General features: G+C 40.9%; 1 protein-coding gene across 1 annotated transcript; it reads right to left on the bottom strand.

The window, feature by feature from the left end:
- Positions 1-20,637: 20,637 nt before the first annotated feature.
- On the bottom strand, positions 20,638-21,364 carry LOC147433773 (uncharacterized). Its single transcript, XM_086489543.1, has one exon. The coding sequence runs from the start codon at positions 21,362-21,364 to the stop codon at positions 20,738-20,740; it is 627 nt and encodes a 208-aa protein (XP_086345669.1). The 3' UTR covers positions 20,638-20,737.
- Positions 21,365-25,279: the final 3,915 nt, after the last annotated feature.

Raw genomic sequence — 25,279 nt, 5'->3', positions numbered from 1 at the left:
GAGGTCTTGCAACAATGGCATACATATAAATAAACCTTTGACGGCCACAATGGCCCATAAAGGCTTGTATCTCTCTAGCTTTGGTGGATTTTGGAAGAGCAAAAATCACCTTTATCTTTTCAAGAATTGTAGAAATGCCTTTTTTTGACACAATATGCCCCAAAATCTTACCTTGTCTTACATGAAGACGCATTTTTCAAGATTTAGGCAAATGCAATAAGTTTTTCACTTCTCAAATATATTTTTTAGGTTTTTGACATGTTTGTCTCTTCATAGAGAATGCACACACAAGTCATCCATATAGATCGCTAAGAATTATCTTAGATACTCCTTGAATGCGTGACTCATGAGCCTCTAGAATGTGGTAGGTCCACTGGTTAAGCCAAATGGCATCATCCAACAAGCAAATATGCCCCATTCTATTGCAAAGGCCATTTTTGTAATGATTCTCCAGCCTTATGGCGAGCTGGTTTTATCCCAAAAAGCTATCAAGAAAGTTGTAAGCTTCCTTGCCCGCAACTCTCTCAATCACATGATCTGTGATGGATAGGGGATAGTTATCTCTGATTGTGGCATTGTTTACCTATTTTAGATTTATACACACTTGTAATTTACCATTCTGTTTGGGCACTACCACAATTGGAGACATCCACTCCGTGTGCTCTATCTCATAGATAAACGCTGCTTTATTAAGTTTGACTATCTCCTCTATGTTTCTTCGCAAATGTTTGATTATAGGTATAGGGATGTTGTCCGCATGGCTTAGCATCCCTCTTAAGGGGTCTCATATGTTTACATATGCTCGGATCCATTTCCTTAAGATCCTTGTATGACCAAGAAAACACATATCTATATTGCTTGAGAGTAGCTATCAAAAGTTTCTCTTCTTCTTTGGTGAGATCCATGGCTATGTAAGCGTGTCTCAGTTCTTTTGTAGTTCAGTAAGATCATTTCTCTTTGCATTCACATGCCCATCATATGGTGTTCTTGGTTCCTTAGGCTCTCACATTGATTGTTCAATCACAATACGTCGGTCCTCAATGGTATACTTTTTGTAGTGAGAGGATGCATCAAAGTTTTTCGTGTTAGAGTCTCCTTCACTTTCCATTTTAGTTGTCCAAACCTCTTTCAGTATTCGTTTTAACTTTTGGTATTCACTTCTTTTTTCAATTTTGGACATCCTTGTTGATGCTTTTGCCATGTACTTTGTTTTCTTTTTCCTCTGCTTCTTTGAATTTGCCCAAAAAGTTATCAATTTCAAGGATTTTTTGGTGATTTTTGTCTCAAAAATAGTCATCTGCTCCCATAGCATAAGATAGCATTTTGGTCATCAATCTTGGCATTGGTTTCTCAAATTTATTTTATTGTTTTTTTGTGCATCTCATTTGATATCTCTTTTGTCTCCTCATTTTGTGGTTAGGAAACTTGTAGAAGATTGGGTCATCTTTTTTTGGCACATTTTTGTTTTTTGAGCCACTAGAGAGCTCGTTTTTAGCATCCTTCCCTAAATCATCGCTCCTTGAATCATGGGATTCATCCTCATCATTATCACTAAGATCTTGAAAGAAATTTTGTCCACTATTCTTTGCAATTGATTGTTTTCTTGGTTTTTGTTGTTTCAATTTCCTCTTCTGGTATCAAGATAGCCCTTACCATCTGGAAGGACATTATATCGTAACTATCTTTATCATTAAAGGTCGTGGTGGTTACCTCATTTACACAAACATCTAGAGTCACTAATACTTTCTTCCATCCAAAGGATTCAAACAACCCCTCTGGAAACGGATCTTTTATGTAGTAATTATCTTCTATAGAGCACTCTAGAATGCAATCGTCTTTTTTAAGGCTCCCACACTGTGACACTCCGCACATCCAAATATGTGCATCTTTCATCAACTGAGAAAGCACTTGTATTTTGGAATCCGTAGTTACACCAAGGTCTTCAATTGTGGTTCAATTTACCTCTATAACTATGGTCCTTTGTGCTGACCTTGGTTGTGATACCCCTATGCCGTAAGTAGAGATGGTCGTAGCCCCAATCTTGAACCATTTTGAGTTGAGGCATGAATGGTCATCCCAAAATAACTTCAAAGTTATTGCCATTTCCAAAGTCAACCACAACAAAAGTATGTTTTTGTACCTATTTCTCAAGAGGATACAATAACTTGTTCCGATATTCCTAAGGGTATCTCCACATATTTGTCTGCTAGTTGCAACTTTATGTGCGTTTTTCTAAGATCTAGTCTTCCCCATTTCTTTTAGATCCCCTTTGAGGAATGACTACTCCGACCCCATTGTCAAGTATTTCCATTGTCTTTACTCCTTGGTACTCTAGCAGTAAAGTGGTGTTTCCTTCTTCTCCCTCGCAATAATCACCCACCTTGTTCGCTGGTACATGCTTTGCTTTGGGTTTCTGTGGTTGATTTTTTTCTATAATTTTCTGCATAAGTTTATTGTTTGAATGGATTAACAGTCCCATTTTCTCCAAATTTTTGCTCATTTGTCTCCACAAATGTGGTCTAATTTTCAAAAGTTCGGAGAGAGTAATGGTGCATCTTATAGGAGAAGACATCAGATTGTGCCCCAGGGGATTCACCATGGAGAACTTACAACACCACGTAAGTGCAGGGGAGGGGTTTTTTTTTACAAGTTACATAAGCGTATAAGTTAGGGGTAGGTCCCCAATAATTTATCTCCGAATATTAAAAGTAAGGGAGGGGAGTATCATATTTATTGGGTGGGGGGGAGGGGGGCGGAGAACCCGGGGTGTCCACTATGGAGATAACACGTGCATTCAAATATAGAAGGGTATTAAATTTGCTAAAGTCTTATATAATTTATTATACACTAGGGGCATAAATATGTAAGATAACGGAAGGGTATTAAATTTACTAAAGTCTTATAGAATTTATTATACATTAGGGGCATAAATAAGCAGCAAAGTTAAATTTATTGAAGGGGTTTTTAAAAACATCAAGAAGCATGAATACATTTGTTTATGCTCACCTAGCTAATAGTGATGCATTATTTTACCTACTATACATATGAAGAAATATTTGATGGCATACACAAGCTTGATATAGGATTTGGCATGAAAGAGCTGTTGTTGGAGATAGTTGGTTAATACGCTTTGTTGTTTCCCTACCATTGCACCTCCACTACCAATGCATCTACTTAATCTACCTTCAACAATGACCTACCCCTCCTCTCCTTCTCATAGAACCATCTTAGCTTCCCCTCTTTTGCATCTAATTGTGCCTCTTCCTTCGTCCCTCCTGTACATCGCCCTCTTCATGAAGTGGACTTCCACCACCTTTGATGGAGGCCATGAGCACCATGCCCTCACGTTCATTGCCATCATGGCAACAACATTCACATCATCGCCAAAGATAGCATCATGCTAAGGTTTGCAATGAGCAAGGTGCGGGCCTCCATCTCAACATTTGCCCTCCTAATGAGGGCGACCTCTTCAACATCGCGCCTAGATTGGGTACCAACTTATTTATATTGAATGTGAGCAAGCCCTTTGATGTTGTGCACAGTGAACAACAAAGCTCTCCCACCTGTAAAGGTTAACGAGGTGGGCATGGCTATGATGGTGTCATGGAACAATGTTTCCTACAAGACCATTCACTCCGACATTGTGTTGAGCTGAATCAGCTAGAAAATGGGTTGTCTTTGGCAAAGAATTTGTAGAGGGCACTCTCAGAGCATGTGTACAAAGGGGTAATAGGAGGTGAGTTTATTTCCTAGCGATGTTCACCATGTGGCCACTAGCAGACCAGGCAGACGATGTACCTAAAACCATCATTATTAGATCTTGGTCCATCAGCTAGACATCACCATCAATGATGTGGATGTTCACCATGTGGCCACTAGCAGACCAGGCAGACGATGTACCTAAAACCATCATTATTAGATCTTGGTCCATCAGCTAGACATCACCATCAATGATGTGGATGTATTTCTTATAGACAAACATTCAAAATTTCCAACCAATTTGGAGGGATGCCTTGAAGGAAACCAACTAAAGTTGGAGAAGTTTATTGCAAAAATAGATGCCAGTCGTTTGAAAGAATAGAGAGTGATAACTTTGCTTGCTACTTTGATGAGAGAGATTGATAGAGAAAAATGCTACATGATCTTCACAAATCGTACACACAGTAAGCAGGTTCACACTCAATCTCTTGTTGGCAAAAGATACTATTGTTGCCTCCAACTATGTGCTAAATCCTACTTTTACGCATTTTTTATGCTACCAAAGGTATGTGGGGTAAGAGTACCAATAAAAAGACGGGCCCCTCCTTAGACTCGTCCCTCCCCCAAAAAAATATAACCAGAGTGCTCCCATTGTGAGACAACCTGGAACGTGTAACTTGGTGGTTACTGCACTTGGGATAACATCCTCATCTCGATTGCGTGTTCAAGACTTGTTGGGGCATTTGATCCTAAACTCCCCCTTGGTAGTTTTCCCATTGGCACACATTTTTGTTACACGCAAACACAAAAACTTGCTCAATCTTTGTCATCCGGTAGGTGTTCGTAATGGCATTTTTGCTGCAAATAGAGCTTGCGCAGGGCTTTCGATTGAGTCCCTCCGAGCGCCAAACGATCAATTTCTTGCTCAATTTGGGCATGTCTACCCGGATACATGCCACATAAAAAAATTTATCCGCAACAGTTGATTCATGTGTATAGTGCACACCCTTTAATGAGCTCATACCAAATTACTTTAGGTGGAAAAATGTCCCACGCAGGGAGACTTTGGGGGATGACATAGAGACCCTTTAAGCTTGTTCATACTTAACCCTTGCCTTCCCATGATGTTAGAAATTATTTTCTCTTCTTCTTCTCCTCTCTCACTCGCATGCACAACATTTCAGCAGAGGTGGCCTGCGATGAGTCAACGGAGAGAGACAAGGCCTTCCATGACATGCATAAGAAGGAGGGTGACAGAAAGAGCAAGGTCGTGCATCCTCTTATGAGTATGGGAGTTATGATGAGGTCTTATTTTGGTAAGTGATCTTCTTCTTTTCTCTCTGTTGTCCTCAAAACTTGCTCCATGGAGAATTAAACATGTGCTTGAACACTTTGTGTGTGTGTGTGTGTGTGTGTGTGTGAGCACGCGCGCGCGTACATGCCTCTCTATAGTCTGCTCTCCACAAAGAAGTTCCGTTTCTTCTAGGATCAAGAGCTCCTTGCTTGTCTGCTAGTGCATCTTAGACTTGCTTGAATTGTGTGCTTGCTAATCATGATGCTTAACAAGTTCTTAATCTAATGATACAAGCATGACAATTTTTCCCTCATTAAGCTACATTAATTAAATGGTCTCCTCAAGCTTTGGTGACTCTCAACCCTCTCCCTCCCCTGTGACCACCTTTTGTTCTTCTCGGTTCTGTCCTTGTGAGCCTCTTACATCTCGGAAACTCATTGTTGTTGAGTGAGCTGGGTATGTATTTCTGATCGTTTTTCTGTTTCTTTTCTTCTTAGAGAATTTTCTTGGGTATTGGCTCATTCTCAGCGAGTTGGCCATCTCTCAATTGTCTCCCTCCTCCTCAAGCATCTTTACTCTCTGAAACTCGAGCAAGTCAGGTCTGCATGCCTACTAGTTTTCTTATTTCTTGGTGTATTTGCAAAGCTCATGCCGTCTCTTTTGTTGTATGTGTAACCCCTAGTGTTAGCACTTTCCTATGAGGATGAGCATTGATTGTTGCTTGTCTGCACAAAATCTTGCATGTGAATATGCCCTACCCTATGTTTAGTTTGGTAGTAGAGTTCTGTACTCATGGTTAATTGAGCTAATCTTGTTGCAGGAATCTTCAAACTATATCTCCTCTTGCTCTCTCCCCACTTGAGCTTGGTAGATTATTGTAGGGAACATCAAGCTCATCTCGTGCATATACTTAGCATCAATTTTTTTGTCTTCTTTTCATAGGCCTCTTTGGCATCAATGCACGCCGGCATGACAATACCGCTAGTCAAAAACTTGTTGGTGAATTTTACCACATGATTCATGTCTATGTTAGTTTCTTCATCTGCCAATCAAAATAACCATCTCCATTGTGAATCATTTTCTAGTTATAGTGTTGGTTGTCTCTTTTGGCGAGCTCAGTTTTCTTACATTTGGTTTCATTCAATGTGTGTGGATCCTATATGCATTCAATAAGCTTAGTATTTTGTTCATATCCTTTTGCATGTGATTGACTAACACCAAATCATGAGACCACATGCTCACACACACAATTTGCATTCTCTCTTTTTGTGATGTAAGCATCTGCTAGTTTTGGCATCACATAGGGTGGCTGCACATCTCGTGTTACATTAAGGAAAGAAGATAGATCACCTCATGAATGGATAAGAAGAGCATGATAAGGAGTCAAATTTTCTTTTTCTAGATGCATTAAAAGGCCACTGTGCAGAGGAATAGTCAGTTGGTGGAATATACCCTTATATGTGCAATAGGGGCTAAGTTGAGAATGACACATCCCTAGGGATTTGGGAGCTCATTCGTTTGTAGGCATGCCAAATGTGCTTCCCTCACAAAGGCAAATAAAAGTCGTACATGAGCTTTATGTTTTCTCTAGGAGTGTGTTGATTACTGGATATGTCCAACATGGTTGTGGCCAAGAAGCTTTGGGCTCTTTTCAATAGATGTGAATTGGATGCCTTTCTGATGCAACCAAGGCCTATGTCATCATGCAAGTATGTCTGGTATGTTGTTTCTTGGAGTGCACTAATTGACAGATATGCCAATGTCCAACACGGGTGTGGCTATTTTTAGATGCAAAGTGAAGGCCTCTCATCCAGGTGCGTAGCACATGTTGGTCCTGCTTTGTTTCTCCTCTTTTTGGGCAGTTTTCATATCAAGTGCAGGCATTCACCATGGCTGACAACAACACATATGTGTTCAAGATGTTTTCTATTAAGGATAGATTGGATGGAGATGATTACCCAATGTGAGCTGACATTATGCAACATGTCCTTGTGTCAAAGGGCGTTTGGAATATTGTGCAGGGCATTGATGTACGTCCTAGTTTTGAGGATGTAGGCGATGTTGAGGATGTTGCAGGTTTTGGTGGCAGGGTTGTTGCTGTCAGAGCTGTTTTTCCTACAGCTCGTTGGGATGTAAGAGATGCACAGGCTCATGCATTGATTATGTTGTCTATGAAGCGCACTATTGCTCATCACATTCGTTCAGCAAAATCTGCAATACAGGCTTGGGATATTCTGGCCGGTCTTTATGCAAATCGCAATGAGGCTAAAATTGCATTGCTGCGTAAAGAGCTAGAGTCATAGATTATGCTTGAGGAAGATGAGAAAGAAATTTTCCTTGCTGGTGTGTCAAGGATATTAATGAGCAACTTATTTCTACAAGCAAAATCATTTTTGACAGTTCCCTTGTGTAGACTGTTCTTAATGCTTTGCCACATTGTTACCAGACTTTTGCTAGTACTTGGAGACTTATGACGCAAGGAAACCCAGGCATTGTCAAGTTTGATGCATTATGGATATTGCTGTTGCAGTTTTGCAAGAGGCACTTTCCAGAAAAAAGAGGGCTAAATAGCATACAATTGAATAGGCCTTTATTGTTGCTCAAAGAAAAGGTGGTAAGAACAATGTAGCCACTTCTCATGGTTCTTGTGCAAGTGGTAAATCACCTATTCCTAATGCTTCTGCTGGTAGATATTCATATGGGAATTCTGGAGAAAGGGGAAAAAATAAGATGCATTGCCATTGTTGTAAAGCTAATGATCACTTCATCAAGTAGTTTCCTAAGTTGAAGTCAAAAGAGGCTAAGAAGAAAGAGGCTGGTTCCACTACAAATGCAGCTATTGTTGAGTCTTCAATGAAAGGAGATTGTGATGCTCACAGTGATGCAAAATGGGCTTTTAGTGCAGAGTGCACTTGTGATCCTTTTGTCCATGATCCGTGTATGTTAGTTGCTACAGATGCTCATGTGTGATACTTTGATAGTGGTGATACAAAGCACATTACCTCTCATTGTGCCCTATTTACCTCTCTTGAGGATGCCCCTTATGGGGGAATTCAGTCGCTTGTTCCAACAATGCCTCTTATCTGGTCAAGGGAGTTGGAAAGATTGTGTTGATTTCTGTGAATGACACTTCTTTCACACTTTTTGATACACTTTATGTACATGGGATCAAGAAGAAACTTTTGTCTGTATCTTCAGTTTCTAGACTTTGACTTGTTGTGAAATTTGTGGATGACAGATGTACAAATCATGATCTCAATTTTGGTGATGAGATTGTTGCATCATGCATTTTATGTCATGGGCTATATAAGCTCACTTTGTATGACAAGTGTGGGTAGAATTTTGCAAATTTAGTTGTGGATTCTAAGGCTATTTCATATGAAAAACTTTGGCATGTATGTATAGTGCCATATAAACCTCAACAAAATGGTGCTGATAAAAGAAAGAACATGTTGCTTATAGAGATGAGTTTCCATGTGCATTGGCAGCTCATTTTGGTTGGGATGTACATTAATTAGACATTGTTACTTCTTTCTTGAATGGTGGCATATTTGAGGAAGTTTACGTAATGCAACCTCGTAGTTTTGTCAAGAAAGGACAAGATGATAAAGTGTGCAAATGTAAGAAATCTTTGTATGGGTTAAAGCAATCTCCTCATGCTTGGTATGAGAAAGCTGACACTCATTTGGTCAAACGAGGCTTTTGTAATAGTCCAACAAAAAGCACTTTGTATGTAAAGTGTTAGGGTGATGTACTTCTTATCATTGTTCTATATGTGGATGATTTGATGATCATTGGTTTAAATGAGGCACATATTGATGAATTTAAGACTGATTTGAATGCTACTTTCAAGATGAAAGATTTGGGGTTGCAACACAAGGCTGTATATTCCTCACAGGTCAGCAGATTTGTGCATAGCCGATGGTCTAAGGATTGGTAGGCTATCAAGCTGATCTTTTTCTACTTCATTGGAAATTTATATCTTGAGTTGTTTTATCCCAAGGGGGGATTGTTGTCGCCAAATTTACATGCTTTTTTGAACTCATATTGGGCTGGTTGTTTTGACACACGAGTGTCCACAAGTGGTTTTTGTTTCATGCTCGGTAGCTCATGCATATCATGATTGAGCAAGAATCAGTCTATTGGGGCCACTTCCAATTGTGAGGCTGAGTACAAGGCAGTCTTCATAGCAGCTACGGTTGAGTGTGTATGGCTTAGATGCCTTATGATTAATTTGGGTGTTGGAAAGGACATTGCCAACATCATCTACACTGACATTCAGAGTGCATTGGCAGTTGTGAGGAACCCAATTTTTCATGCTCACACAAAGCACATTGAGGTGCATTACCACTATATCAGGGAGAGACTCTCATAAGGAAATATTAGTTTTGCTTGTGTGCCAACACATGACAACCTTGCATATCTTTTCACAAAGGCCTTGTCTCATGAGAAGTTTGAAGCTTTTTGCAAAGCTTTGGGCTTCCTTCCCTTTGTGGACTGATCATCTTCCTCATGGAATGACACTTCCCTATACTTTATGTGCCAGCTCTTATTCATTGCATCACTCACAGAGGGGATTTGTTACCATATACATCTTGTAGTGATGTGTGTGCATACACTTAGGACCGTTGTGGAATTTTTTCTCTCACTAGCAGGTTTTTTACCTTGTGCATTGTATATATGCCCATCACTCTAGCGCTATCTTATCTTTTCATTTCACACTAAGTAATATGCTCTCTGTTGTGTGCCTTGAGCTTCCTTCGTCTTCTCTAAGCTGAGTGTGTTTCCCTGCAGCCCTAATTCCAACACATCCTTCTAGTTTCCACTATCATTCTCATCATTCTAGGCTCTCGTACCACTATATCTCTTGCCTCATATCCGCTAGTAGGTGGTATGGAGGGGGTTCGATCAATTACCCTCTCATCAAGTCATGGGTCTTGTTCTAGTATTAGGAACCCTTGTGCTGAAAATTGTGTCTGGAATATCACTACCTTGATGCATGGACATAGGAACCCTTGAACTCAGAGATCACATCGATCTTGGTTTGGAAACATGTGGTCAACTAAAAGAATCTTCCACTCTGGTTTTTGACAAACTCACTCTTGTAGTTTTTGGCCTTGTTTTAGAGACAATTGGTCTATGTGTGTTGGGGGTGACATGGTACTGGTGGAGTGGTGCCCCTAAGTACGTATATCCCTCAATCTCTTTGCGGTAACAAAGTATGTTTGTCCATACATTTCTAGCATCGTCACCTCATTATTTCTCTCCACTTTGTACGTGAATAGATACAAGCATTTTTGCTCTATCACATCTCTCACATTGGGTTCATTACACCTATCATAGAGAATTTTCTCTCCGTTATCATATTTATACAAGCCCACATGTGTTTTTTCATTGTTGACTCAAGTAGACACATTCACTCGCCTAAGGTTTGCACTCAAAAGGTCCAGCTTTGGCGGCTTCTCTTAAGGCTCAACACTAACCTTTTCCTTTGTGCCTGTCAATCCCCACTTGTCCACAATAAAGGGATTGTGCACAATTAAATACATATTTCCTTCCTTGTGAAAGTATCGATCACCACTATAATCTACGTGCACTAAGAGATTGAGCTCACTAGGTCTCTCTTCTATTTTCACACAGTAACGATCCATACCATCTTTGTAGATATGAACACCCTATTCATTTTCAAACTGGTACTATAGGTGCAAAAGTATTGTATTTGGTGTTGTTTGTGATGGTTCCGCTTCCATTTTGGTTTCCTCCTTGAAACTCAGACTTTTGGATCTCTTAGCCATATAGGTATAAGATCTCGCTAATGAATTATCAGAAAGACTTTCGTCCAAGATTGGATCTAAGGTCGGTAAATTTCCTTGATTGACACTCCCTCTTGTTGAAATATGACTTGACTGATCTCTAACAATATGATTTCTATTCTGATATAACTTGCCTGACCACAAATACACCAAGAAAATGACGCTTGCGAAACCCTGACCTATTACCTTTTATGGTGCATCCAATCCTCCAATCAATAGCAAATTGAGTTGCAAACTCTGATTTCCACAACTTGTGCAAAAATCACTTGGTGGCTATAAGTCTATAGCCGCTCTATTAGTCAAAATCATGGAAATCGAATATACGTTCTGCTCTTAGAACTTGCTTAAAGATTGCTAAGTGGTCGTATGGATCCCCTGATCCATTGTATTTTCTGACCCATTTCTAAAAATCAGCTGGTCTGACGCGTCTGTTTGGTTCAACTCCCAGTCTCCTGGCAGTTGGTCCTGTTCCAAGTCCTTCAAACCAGTCTATTGGAAATAGTGACTCATGTAGCCCTAGACTAGCTTTAGTGTCACCCGGTTTTCTACGTGATGAGGTGGTTTCTGGTTTCTTAACATTACTCTCAGATGATCTCTCACCGTGTTCATCTCTTGGAATTGTTTCTGGTCCTTGTCCCAATATCCAATCCCTTATGGAGTACCCTTGGTATTTGGTTTGTTCTACCTCCTAAAGAGTCATCATAGTAAAATTTTTGTTATAACAATCCCTAAACAGGTAGGTTGGTAGGTCTGTTGATCCCTTATCTTTGATCTTGAAGATATAGATGATCTTCATGGCTGTTAGTTGTCCTGATTTGGCATGTGAAGTCCACAAAAGATCTTTTACGTTTCTATCCTCCCAACAATAGACTCCGATCCTAGGATTATCCATACTAAGCCATTTCAAAGGCTTCAAATCTACTTGATCGTATCCCTCGAATTCTAAAGTATGTGGTCCTTCTTTTGCTGACATATCTGGGATTATGATGTTTACTTCTAACCCCCATTTGTCTATCATGTCAGGGTTTTCAACTTGTAAATACTGAGTTTCGTTTTTGTCCATGTACATTTTTCCTTGTTTGTTTACCCTAATCTCTTCTTCAAACTCAATACCATGGTCATCAATGTGAATAGCATACTCTTCGTTAGGATTCAGGTAAACCTCAGCTCCATGGCCATTAGTCTTATAAAAAGAGAGTATATGCTTATAACGCATTGTCGTTCCGGTTTCCGAGTGAGTCGAGTAAGAAGACATTTCAGATGTTGAATCTAAAAAAGTGTCTGAGACTTCTTCAAGAATAGTGTGCAAGGAATTGCCTTGATTCACGCTTTCTTCGGTGGATACTTTATTGGAGGTTTCTCCGAATATGCCCTGATTTCCTAGTACACGACCAGATCTAAGGTTCATATACACTTATGAAGCACTGGATAGAGTACTTACCTTTGGATTGACTTGTTGTCAATTTTCACTTGATTCGATTGCAACTTTCTGTCAAGCTACCGATTCCTCGTCTGCAACCTGATTCCTGTATAAATTTGATAAAGTTAGTTATTCTTTCACAAAGACTGTATAATTTTTTGCTAACTATTGTGATTGGTCTTTGCGTATATTCACTTCAAATCAAGCTATGGGAGTCGGCAATTGACTTTCAGATTCAACTTTGGCAAAAAATCAAGGGATTAAGCTGCAATTTGGAAACTGAGTGAACATGTATGAATTTGGATCCGATTGAACCCAAAATTGCCCGGTGGCTTTTTATTATGCTGATCTAACACTGTACAAGTTCAAAAGTCAAAATTGATGTCCCTGTGTAGCTGTAGTAAATAATCTCGATTATTTACTTTTGCTAGTTGTTTGGCAAGTATACAACCTGTTAAAGTCCTTGGACAAGTTTCAACAAGTTTGGACAAAATCTGATCAAGTTTATCAATTGTTTTGTGTCCGCACCCTAATTTCAAGAATCTGGCTTAAGTCTCACTTTTGAGATCCAAATTTCACCAAAATTGATTTGTGGGGTCTACTTGATATGCTTGACCTTGTGGTATACTCAAATTTGCAAATTTGTCAATTTTTAAAGCAGACGTAAATAATAGCGATTATTTACTCCAGTTATATTTTTGTAAATTTTTATCCCAACTTCGACACAGATCTATTAAGCACCTCTAGTTAAGGTCTCTAGCCAAGTTTCATCAAGCTTGGACAAGTTTTGGTCAAATGGTCATCAATTTTCTGTCCGCAGACTAACTTTGCAAATTTGGTCACAATTTCCAATAAAATGATCCAAATCTTACCAAATTTGGTTTGTGAGCTTATTACAGCTAGTGGTATGTCAACTTTGTCAAAAAAGTTGAAAAATGGGACAGATGTAATTAATCACGATTATTGACAACTGGCAACTTTTTGCATCTTTTTGGTCAACTGGGCATATACACATGTTTATCACATCAATATAAGCCTATAAATCAAATTTCATCAAGTTTGGACAAAAAAAATTCCAATTTATACTCAAGTTTCAAAAAGTCAGTACAAACTTTAGTTTTTACCGTGTTTTTTGCCAGTTTGGTGATCCAAATCTTTTGTGCCTTTACAAAAGTTTTTTGTACACATGCAATGAGTCAATGGTATGAACCTTGGTCAAATTTGAGCTAAAAGTTAATAATCGCGATTATTAACTTCAGGCTTGAAATGAACCAATTTTTGCAATTTTTCAATGGAGAGTCTTTTTATGATCTATTTTAAGCGTATGAATCAAGTCAAAACTTAATTTGGTCTAAAATTTCAAGAAATTTTAAATAATCTTAGTTTTGGCCAACTCTTGAAATTTTTACCTCGAAGTGTCCTTGAGCTTACCCATTGGTTCACACAACTTCTAAGCTCTCTCCAGTCGGATTGAGTGGTTTGGAGTCTTTTCGTGTTATTTCTAGCCGTAGACCTGAAATTATGCAACTTCCAATAACAACTCACAATGATTCTTTCAGAGAGAGCAATGTTCTGAAATCCACCTCAGATTCTACTTACCCTACTCCTAAATTCTCATGCAATGGGGTTGTGGAAAGTGTCCACAAACACTTGTTTTCTTGTCTTTTATGATTTTCTGAGCATTGATCTTAAGACTTGTCTCGTCTATCAATCATCCTCAAAATCCTAATCTATTTCTACAATCCTACAATCCTAAAGGCACTCAGCAAGTACGATTACTTCCAAGCTACCTTTACACAGCAAAAGACGACATTCTTAGGCTATGCGGTTTCTAAAAGAAAGTTTTGAACTCTAGGCGATCCTAGAGGAAGTGAAAAGATAACTTCACAAGACGCTCATGTTTTTCCCTAGTTTAGATCTCTTCGATCCCCGGCACAACGGCGCCAAATGTGGGACGCATGTCTAACCTCACTATCTTATCTTATTGCAGTATTAGCAAGAACCACGATTAAATTGTCAATTCATGGAATGAAGCTAACTCGACTAGTGCATAGAGGCTACAAGAGGGTGTCAGTATCTCGGAAAACAACTAACAACTCGCATCTAACTCATGCTACACTCAAGCGACAGAAATCACTAAAAGCCAACCGCTCATCGGCAAACAAATCACATCCTTTGTAACATCAAATGACATCCAAACGTAACTTCTAGGACATGTTTATAAGACCTAAGCACACATGCTTATGGTCTCAAACCCCACTTTAGGTCAAGTGTCAAAATCGCGATTATTAACAACAGTGGACTTTTGACCTAGTCATTTTCGACCCAGAATGCATCTAAATGCTTAGCAATGATGCTCCAATATCCCACCTATGCTTAGTTTTTTATTTCAAAGTATAAATTCCTAATTATGATGAAATTAAGCCACAGGTCAACGATGCCAAAAGCTACGAATTACTGTGAAGTGCTAACGTCAATGCGTAGAGCTCTTACGTGCGGTTGCAATGCAATAAACACGACTGCAATGTGACAATCGGAGAGGGAGTAGGAAGCGCTAGAAGGAGAGAAGTGAGCGCCATCAGCTCACGCTGTGTATTTCATTATCCAAAACTTAATACTAACTTACAAAAATTGGCTTTTATCCCTTAGCCAAGGTTTTTGGTAGTCCAAACTAATAATATGGGAGTTCTACCAAAGATGGGTAATGACAGGTTGATACAATTTGGAAGCTTGTAGCCCCGGCTCATCAATTACAAGGTTTATCCAAGAAAATAGGAGTTACAATATTCCCGATTTATCAAAATAATAAGTGTTTTTACAATGAGAACTCTGAAAAATGGTATCCGTGGTATATGTGTTAGCTTGCTGCTAACAAAGCAACATGCATCTAATGGAGCTTAAAAGACCTAGGGTTAGCTTCATTAAAGACCTCCAAAAGTTAGTGTTAAAAAGTCCTTTGACCTTACGCAAGCTAGGGCTAACCTCGAGATGGGAATCCTACCCAAGCATGAGGTGTTGAGATGCTTAAAGTGGTTGTGGGAGCCTTGCCCAAAGCTTGCGGTGATTTTTATGCTTAAATGACAAAGGTTCTTGAAGTATTAAATTCAAAGATAAATTCTCAAGAGGCATAAACGTGTGGTTGTGGGAACCTTGCCCAAAGCTTGAGGTGATTTTTAGATCAAACCAAATGACTTAAGAAGCATAAAAGACACATGTTCAAAAAAATTATCCACGTGTGGCCCTCATGATGTGCTTGAATCCTATTGGATAGACTTTAAAGGGGTCCAATGAGAATTTAGATGCATAAAAATAAATAATTAAATTCTTTTTCTCAAAGAGGAAAAAGAGGACGCGTGTTCCAAATGATATAATTAAATATTACTAGAGAGAGAGAGACAGAGAGAGAGGTGTGGGCCAAGCATGAGAGGGGGTATACTCTGCCACACACACACACACACACACACACACATTCTCTCATTGTGCGGAGTGCAAAGTGCAAGAGCTCCATCTCCTTCTCCAAGCTTGTTGAGAAGTGGATAACCTACACCAACACTCTTGGCTATGGAATGCAAATCCAACCAAGAGCCATGCTTCAATGCTTAAGCTTGCCATCTTATTCATCTTCATTACTATGCTATTATGATATGCTAAGCAAGAAGAGTGATGATAAGTGAGGCAATATTTCTTTCTCCTATGAATGATTCTTCTTCCTCTTCCCTACCCTCATTCCTTGCTAGCTCTCTCCACCTTCGAAGGTGTTTGAGGCCTTGGGACTGAGGCTTGGGATAGTTAATGCTTTTTGCAAAGTTTATGGTATGCTTGTGATGCATGAAGCTTTCCATCTTCATAGCATCACCAAGGTCACAAGGAACACAAAGATTGTATTGTACCAAGTCTCTCTTGATGGGAGAATCTATAATACAAATGTCTTTTTGAGGGGGACCCGGCTCCAAGTAAATCCAGTCCTCAACTATTGTCATGTTCTCTAATACTCTCTCTCTTGAAAAAAAAAAATTCATGCCAAGTTAATTGAGTACTATGTTTATGTTGCTACCATCAATTATGTTCACCCCCTATGTTCTCAAAGTAATCGCGCAAAAATGCTCACTCTAATTCTCTTGATTCTGCTATTCTCGAAGTTCATAGGCCATTCCCATTACATTACAACTCTCACCTGCAACTTGAGCAGACTAGAATTACACCTGTAGAGTTAGTCATCGAACTCTCCCAATAGGAAACAATGTTAAAGTGAATGGCATTGAGCTTCCTGCCTACTTTGTCAAAAGCTTACTCACCAACATTCATGTTGTGTTCCCCCTAAAAGCACCAAAACCACAAATTGATGGGAAACCATGGAAAGAGCTAATGCAACACACAAAGTGACTATGGAAATGCATGTATTGTTTTGGAAGCCTCCGAGTAGTGTAAAAACGATGGAGAAAAAATCAATGTTTCATGAAGATCAACTCTTATCAAGGCAAAAGTAACATTTACATCTCTTCTCTGCCTTCTTTCATCTTGTCGACTATTGCGTTCACTTCTACTATCATATCTACCATCACCACTGCCTTTGTTGTAATTCCTCTTATTTAAATATGATGAGGGAGATTACCAGGTAGACAGGATCTACCTGAGAGAAGGTATGAGAGATGAAGAGACCATGACAAAGAGAATGAATGTAAAATGGATCATATTTACAGGGTTGGTGATCAAAGGACTCAAAGAGACACCATGACAAAGAGAATGAATGTAGAAGGGATCATAGTTACAGGAATGGTGATCGAAGGACTCAAAGAGATCATGCTGATCACAGGGATAGAGAGAATGGATGTGCTTGGAAGGGATCACAGTCTCACAGGGATGGTGATGAAAGGACTCAAAGAGATCATGCTGATCACAGGGATAGAGAGAATGGATATGCTGGTAGTGACAATGATGGTGACCGTAGAGACCGGAGCATGAGGGAGGAGATGATAGAAATCCTAGCTCTTTGAAAAGACATCAACCACATGAATTGGAGTTGTTCAATGTTTATCCAGGTAGGGTTTCACATGTCATGAATCACGGCTACTTTGTGCAGATTGTTGGCTTTTGTGATTGAAAGGAAGGGATTGTGCATGTGTCGCAAATTTCCACACGTATGATTGCTAATGCAATAGATATGAAAAGGGATCAATGGGTATGGGTAAAGGGTGTTTCAATGAGCGGCAATAAAATTAGCCTTTCAATGAGGGAAGTGGACCAAAAGATAGGGCAAGATCTTCTACTGATGAATAGAAGCTATTTGGATGAGGAATCCGATCCCTTTGGTATGAATAAGCCTTCAACAAGTTGCGAACGCTTTCTAGGATTAATATCACAGAGGAGGATGAAGTGGCTCTTCTAGGCGACTACTAAAGAGAATGAATTCACCTTAGAGATGGGAAGCTAAGCAGCTAATAGCGCTTGGGGTCTTGGATATGAGGGATTACCCAATTATGGTGTTGATGGATTTGGATTCTTGTATCAAGACGAAGATACTAAAGATGGTGTTGAAATAGAGCTCAATGAGAATGAACCAACCTTCTTAAGAGGGAAAACAAGGTACTCCATTAATGTGTCACTTAAGGAAATCATTAGAAATCCAAATGGTTCACTTTAGAGAGGTGCATTGACATAATTTCACTATAAGAGGAAAATTCCATAACCGCTAGCATTGCTGCGGGTTATCAAAGGAAAATAGAAAGAGAAAATATTGTGTGCGGCAATAACAGCGGGGGAACAGTGGCAAGGGACGTGGTAGTGGTTTAACAACAATATACGCAATAATAGGAGCAGTAATATAGCCACGATTATTACTACGCGTATTACCTCACATATTATCTTGCATATTATCGCACATATGATCTTGCATATTACCGCGTATATTACTGCTATACGGATTTTCAAAAATAAAGATGCTCATCTGGTCCATCCAATTTGGATGGCCCAGATGAGTATCTTTATTCTTGACCTGCATAAAGTTATATGGTCTATGACTGTCTTCTTCAAGCATATAGTGCTTGAAGAACACATCAACAAATATTGGTCGCTTCTTCTTAATACTCTTCTCTCACAAGGGAGCTCTATTTATTTTCGGGGGTTTGTATACTCATCTCTGACATTGAAGAGTGAGTCAAATCAGCCAGTGATTTGGAAGCTCATGTAGTTGATGATTGACTTAAGAGCCTCTGTGCATGATCATTAATTCTAGCTAGTACTAGGAGCACCCCCATAACCTTTAAGATAAGCATCGTATTTGAGACTTTGTAGCCTTGTCATTGCCATGTTTGTGCTAGCGTCCATTTGGCATTCTCAATGATTATGCATTTTGCTCATTATGAAATCTATGATAAGTAGATATAGATAAATAGATTTGATTATCATCTACAAAGGTCAAACATGACCTATGGGACCGAAAACAAAACATTACAAAGTTCCTTCTACATAAAGAGCTTGTTGAATCTCGGGGGCTCCACCTAAAAATATGTAAGTGTAGCACGTGAGCTCATCCATAGGGGTTTTTATGTACCAAAGAGTTACAGGATTACATGTACAAGGGGTTGAAAAATGGGAAATTGAAAAAAAGTTACAGCTTTATGAAGGAAGATGGGTCTTTTAATTCATGATGAAGTGTGTGTGTGTGTGTGTGTGTGTGTGTGTGTGTGTGTGTGTGTGTGTGTAGGGTTTACCTCTTGAATGCACGTGTTATAGGTATTTTTGAAAGGTGCCCCCTCCCCCCCCCCCCGGGGCCCCGGGTGTTAGATACATCTCAATTAAGGAGTAAGGGTCTAGCCAAGTGTGATAAAGGGAAGATAAGATGAAATGAACAAAACCTAAGAAGGGGTAGGTGAGGGGGGAGCCGGTTTGGGAGTTCAAAACTCTTGGATAATGAAATTACCTTTTCGATAAGCTGACCATTTTCCTATTGTGTGCGTTTCTCACATCTTTTGAAGTTCATCCTTCTTCTATTTGAGTTATGTGGGTGTTAGATCTTTTGCAAACCAAAATTTGGTGTGTGTGTGTGTGTGTGTGTGTGTGAAGGAGAGAAAGTGAGAGAGAGGGGGGGGGGTTGAGCTTTGAGAGGGAGAGAAAGAGAGAATACGGTTGCAAGTGGGATAGCAGTAGGAGTAGAAAAGCAAGGTATGCTGCAAAAAACGCGACATACCACGTTCTCTTTCTTTTTGAAATTTGTGAGATAATATACGCGGTAATATGTACGATATTATACGCGGTAATATTTAATTTATAAAATAAATCCTTTCCGCTCCCCTTGGCCATCCCATTTTGCTCTCTCTCTCTCTCTCTATACGAAACGCGATATAGTGCCTTGGTAAAGGCTTTGAAAGTTTTATAGTGTTTGCTTTAGCCAAAGAGGGGAGAATTTTGTGAGAAAAGTATCAAAGGATTATCCTTGATTCCATCCCAAAGGATCTGAATCATCCTTAGGAAGATCCCATGTGAGAAACATGAGACTAACATCTAGCTCAAGAACTTCATGGTGTAGGACTCTCTGACATGTCGGAGTGGAAGAGGATGCTACAGCAGTCGAAGCTATCGATGAGCAAAAACAAAGTCTTCCATTTATAAACTAAAAAAATGAGATGGTTAGTGCAATCCACAAGAATGGGAACAAATCGACAAAGAAGTTACATGTGTCAACAAATCATACAAGTTCTTCACGTATATCTAGATCTTCATGTCTATGTGTTTGCTTGGACCGCACAACTAGACTACAGGGCAAGCACAGCTTTCGTTCCTTATAATTTTTGGGGAGACAATGCCAACTCTCCACCATGCACCATACTTTTGTATGGAACTTTTTTTTTATGTGCACTATATGTGGTCTATAGTTTGCATCATTTTTCCATTGCATGACAAAAAGTGTAGCTGCTCACATGGTTTTCCTATAGTTTGGCAAAACATCCTTTTTTGCTTTGCACACTTAAACAAGATGTCTACTCACTGGTCTGGTTAGTAGCCCAAGTTAAGTTTTGCATTTCTGCACAGTACAATCTACTAACATAATATGGCGGAAGGGGGAGCCCTTTACACGTGTCGCAATCTGCAACCTGAAGGCTACAGTCCAAAACTAAAAAAAAACTCGTTCACACGCGATAAAGAGAGAGAGAGGGAGGGGGGAGAGAAGCCGCCTTCGCCGGCCGTACTAGTCTACTATAGGTAAACAAACTGTCTATGGTTTTAACGCATGAATGCTAAACTTCTTCAATACGTCAATATTAAACCATATCAAATTAGAATATCTTTGGAAGGGCCAACGAAGCAAGACAAGTTATAGAGAACTCCTCCAAGAGACCTTAAAGACTTATTATATGACGAATGTACCACACGAGAGAGAGAGAGAGAGAGAGAGAGAGAGAGAGAGAGAGTGTTTAAATACTTTACGTCATTAGCATAACATTTCAAAGCGGGCAACATGAACGTAGCAGAATCAATCGAACGTTCATGCGGAGCTAGCTGCTGTCATCAATGTTAGACCCGCAGGTAAGGGGATCTCGGAGGAGGAGGAGAATGCGGTTTTTTGGAGCCGTCTCTGGGGGCTGGCTGGTAGTGGGAGTGGTGGGGCGGTGGATGGGAGTGTGGTGTGTGATGAGGCGTGGCGGGGGGTCGCCATGAACGGGTGGGCGGGGGAGGCGGAGAATAAGAGAGGTGGGGAGGGGGGCTGTAGACGGGAGGAGGGGAGAAGACTGGTGCAGGATGCGGCTTGTGGTAGGGCGGGGACTTGGGCGGCGAGTAGACGACAGCGGGTGGAGGAGGTTGGTAATGGGGCGAGGACATGGGTGGGCTCTTATGAGTAGAGTGGCCTGCTTGGGGGGAAGCGCGCGGAGGAGACTCTTTATGCGGCTGGGGAGGTGGTGACTTATAGTAGCCAGGGGGCTTGTAGGGCTTCTGCCCACCACAACCACCATAGCTGTTGGTGCTGCCGGCCAGCGCACGGGAGAGCAGGGAGGCCAGCACAATCACAAGCGTAAACTGATGCCCCATATTGACTTCTCCTGGGTGAAGGAATGCTATGCTGAGACTGACGATGGCTTCTCGCCAAACGTTTATATAGTTGCCGAGTTTATCAATGTCACGGTTTGAACACTGCTTCTTCATAGTCCTCTCCTCACACACTTTTACGTTGACTAGCTGACTGCATGCAAGAGTTGCGCGCCACCGCTAGTGCTAGACATAAGTGTCTCTCTGATTTTAATAACCAAACGCTTTCCCAAAGAAAGTCCACAAACGTACCAAACCGATGCGGCAATTAGGCAACAAGTTCTCTCTCTCTCTCTCTCTCTCTCTCTCTCTCTCTCTCTCTCTCGTCATCCACCTCATATCCACAGTTCTCAATCAAACATTTGGTCATCCAACATAGAGCATGTGACATGTGACACGTTCTCAAAAACATGCAAGTCTCTCAACATGCTTCCAAATCATCCATGTAGTGATACTCAGTATGTTGGTGCCGGGAAAGGTCTTTGAGCGACCTTTCCTTCGAATGAGGGCGACTACCAAGCGATCGGCGTAGGCCGGGAGCTAGTGGTGGGAGCCCTTATTCCAAGGGAAAGGTGAGTCAAAGACCTTTCTCGATCGTTAAGCGACCTGGGGAGGGGAGCCAGACACAGAGGCTACAACTGAACTGCAGGATTGTAGTACAAGCGAGCAGTTGAGGTGTCATAGGCAAGATTACAATGGCTAAGATGGCCGCACCTCAGTGCATTCCACTCATCGCAAATTTGGCACCATTTGATTGGAGAGGGCAAAAGTTGCAGTCCGGTTGTTAACATGCTTGAAATCTGATGGTGCATGCAACAATTCTGGTGAGGAATGGGCAGTGGATGAATGGCAAGGATGCTCAGTTCCCCTGACCCAAGACCTTGATGGTAAGCATCTAGTCCTTATAAGGTGGGGAAGAACCTTGAGCATAACCAGGAACCATATCTAATGATCCATAACAGTACCTTGTGGAAGCAAGCATGTAGATGAAATCCTCAACCTCTAGCTCTCATAAACAAGTTGAGGACCCTACATTCTAGGACAGACGTGGCAGCATAGCAGCCGATGGAGTAGAGAGTGGGAGAAGCCGCCATCAAGAATAGCAACAACGCTAGGAGCAGCAACAAGCGATGCTATAGTATGGGAGAACAATGGCAAATCAAGCAAGGCAACGGCATTAAGGGGACATGTTGCCGACTACATTAGGCAAGCCAAATATACCAGCAGCATGCATCACACAGGGCTTGTGTCGCATGTTGCCACCAGTAGCAACTGCAAAAATGCCTGACTATGATGGAGGAGGATGGATTCCGGGCACCCACGCGATAGGGGAGGCTGAGGGTGCACGGGGGCAACCTTTGTATAGAATTCTCTCTCTCTCTCCCCCCCCCCCCCCCCCCGCGCTCCCCCCCGGTCGGCGCTATGTATTTAAAAGTGTGCAATTGTCTCCTTGTGTCAATCTATTTACAGTTTAAGCATAGAGTTATGAATCTCTTAATTCGTCTATAAAAGAGGTGGTGACAATCTTCTTCCCAATTTTGTGGCACAATGCATGTGGATGTTGATTGTAATGAAGAGGTTCTACAAACATGGAGCCCTTCACCTTGTGAAATCAACCATTCAAATTGCGTCTCCAACCGAATAAAGGGTTGTCTCCAACTGAATAAAGAGCTATCGCAGATGAGTATATTGGGCCATTTTATGCCCTCTAAATGTAGGGCACCTTTGATGATAATTCCTTATGAAAGATTATGCATACCCATCACATCTATGCATGTTGGTTTCATTCAAAGGTAGGAATGATGGTCTATCCTACCTCTACTACCAATGAGATTATATTCAATCAAGCACCACGATGCCCATGCAGAGGACATTCAAAATGCTAAAAACTTGCTTTTGCGTTCTTTTAAAGCGATGCAACATGGATCCACATAATGTGTCCTTAATGATTGCAATTTGCCTTGTGTTGCACACCATCTCCATAGTTCATGGAGACTCATTCATGTATTGATTCAATGAAACAGAAAGAAAGACCTCAAAGATGAGCAATTAGAAGATGAGACTCCACACAATGCAAGAGATTGTATGGTTGAGCTCCAAGTAGTGAGACCCATGACAACCCCAAGCTTAATTGCACATGGGCAAGTCGAGGTGGATAAAGAAGCTGGCATGCTTGGCAATGGATCTAATCAACGTGAGAACTTACAAAATTAATATACAAAGAATTTAGATGTAGATAGGTACAAATTGTGTTTTCCAATGATGTGTTGAAAAGTAAACTCTCTCTCACACTCTCTATAAACGCGGCTTCAATGAGGTTTAGCCCACTCGTAACAACTCTTCCTAAAAATTTCATGTGCACCACCCTTTGTAATGTATTATTGTGCATATTGACTTTGCATCAGGCCTCTAATTTCTCTCTCTCTCTCTCTCTCTCTCTCTCTCTCTCTCTCTCTCTCTCTCTCTCTCTGCGAACCCTAGTTGAGCGCAAACCCTAGCTCTCTCTCCCTCCCTGTCTCCCCCTAGGCAAGGGTGGTCCTTTGGGGGGCGGGGGGGGGGGTACTTTTCAACCCCACCTTGCTCAAGCCAAAACAGCCCACTTGCAGACGCGACCACCCTTGCCTGCTCGCCCATTTGCAAACCTGACACTCTTGACAACGGCCAACCTCAGATTCACCTCTCTTGCCTACTGTAGAGACGATGATCCTGGTGCCGGCCTTTCCCGACGTCATCACTACTCGGTTCTAGTGAAACCAAGATAAGTCCAATATTTCAAACCTTCAAGGCTTGTGTAACTTCTAAACCTTTGAAGGCTTGAGAAATTATCGACAAGCCAGGCGTCGAAATTCTGTTAAACCGATTCACTTTGAAAAGGTAGTAAGGAAGCTTAAATATCTTCATTTGGCACCCCGATCTCACATAGCAAACTCCTTGCGGTGGCAATCGCACCAAGAAAGGATCCTACTGTGCGCCAAGAAGCAAGGATTACCACCCTCGAGGCTCAGATCCAAGAACTCATTGGAGAAAATGAGGTACTCAAGGAACGCTTGCTTAAGCTAGAGGAGATAAAGGAAGTAGAGAGCGCCTACTCGCAAAAACCCAAGGTGTTGAAGCCTCCCTTATCGAGACCGTCAAGGCAATGAAGAAAGTCCATGAAGCGACACACAGAAAGATTGACACCAAGATACAGGCAGTTTTACAAGAATGCCAACTACAAGAATCCCTTGGCCTTAAAGTCAGGATTGGAGGACTTCACTCACCAAGGTGCACCATGAAGGACACTCTCGAAGAAGCAATCGTCAAACTCAATAACATTCTTCAACCTGTCAACATCAAGCCTGAAACCGTTTCTTGGATCAACGACACACACAGGCATGTGCCACCCGAGGATTGTATCCTCGCCTTCAAGGACAAAGAAGAACGAATAGAGCTACTATGCCAATCTCGCCTCCTCAGGGGAAAAACGTTTTGGATCGCCAAAGAATTGATCACTAATCAACTCAAAGTTAAAGCAAACGAGCTCAAGAAGGTACACAAAGCCAGCAAACAAGGTGAATGGGCAGTCTACCGAGGCGGTAAAGCCATCATCCAAGAATTTTGAAATCCCAAATTGACTCTCCCTATAGGTGCTCCCCCTAGGTTTTGTTTTTCCCTTTTCATTTTACCCTCTCGATGGACCCTCGATCTTTAACTGATATGTATCGTCATCTTTTGCTTAGATGAACCCGTTGCAATGTTTGTTTTAAGTCCCATAGGTCATATCTAACCTTCGTGGACGATTATTCTCTCTCTCTCTCTCTCTCTCTCTCTCTCTCTCTCTCTCTCTCTCTCTGTGTGTGTGTGTGTGTGTGTGTGTGTGTGTGTGTGTGTGTGTGTGTGTGCACATATGGCATTTGATTGAGTTTGACGACAAATGTGCAGTTATGAAGAATGACATGATATTGAATGGAAATTTTGTTGTAGTGGGTGTAATTTCTAGCTAGCTCATTATTTTGGAATGTTGCGACCTACTGATTAATAATAAAAGTGGGA

Source organism: Adiantum capillus-veneris, chromosome 19 (assembly GCF_014529385.1).
Source record: "Adiantum capillus-veneris isolate H3 chromosome 19, ASM1452938v2, whole genome shotgun sequence".
Lineage (NCBI taxonomy): Eukaryota > Viridiplantae > Streptophyta > Polypodiopsida > Polypodiales > Pteridaceae > Adiantum > Adiantum capillus-veneris.
Note: the sequence above shows the minus strand (reverse complement) of the source record. Positions and strands in the feature narration are given on the sequence as shown.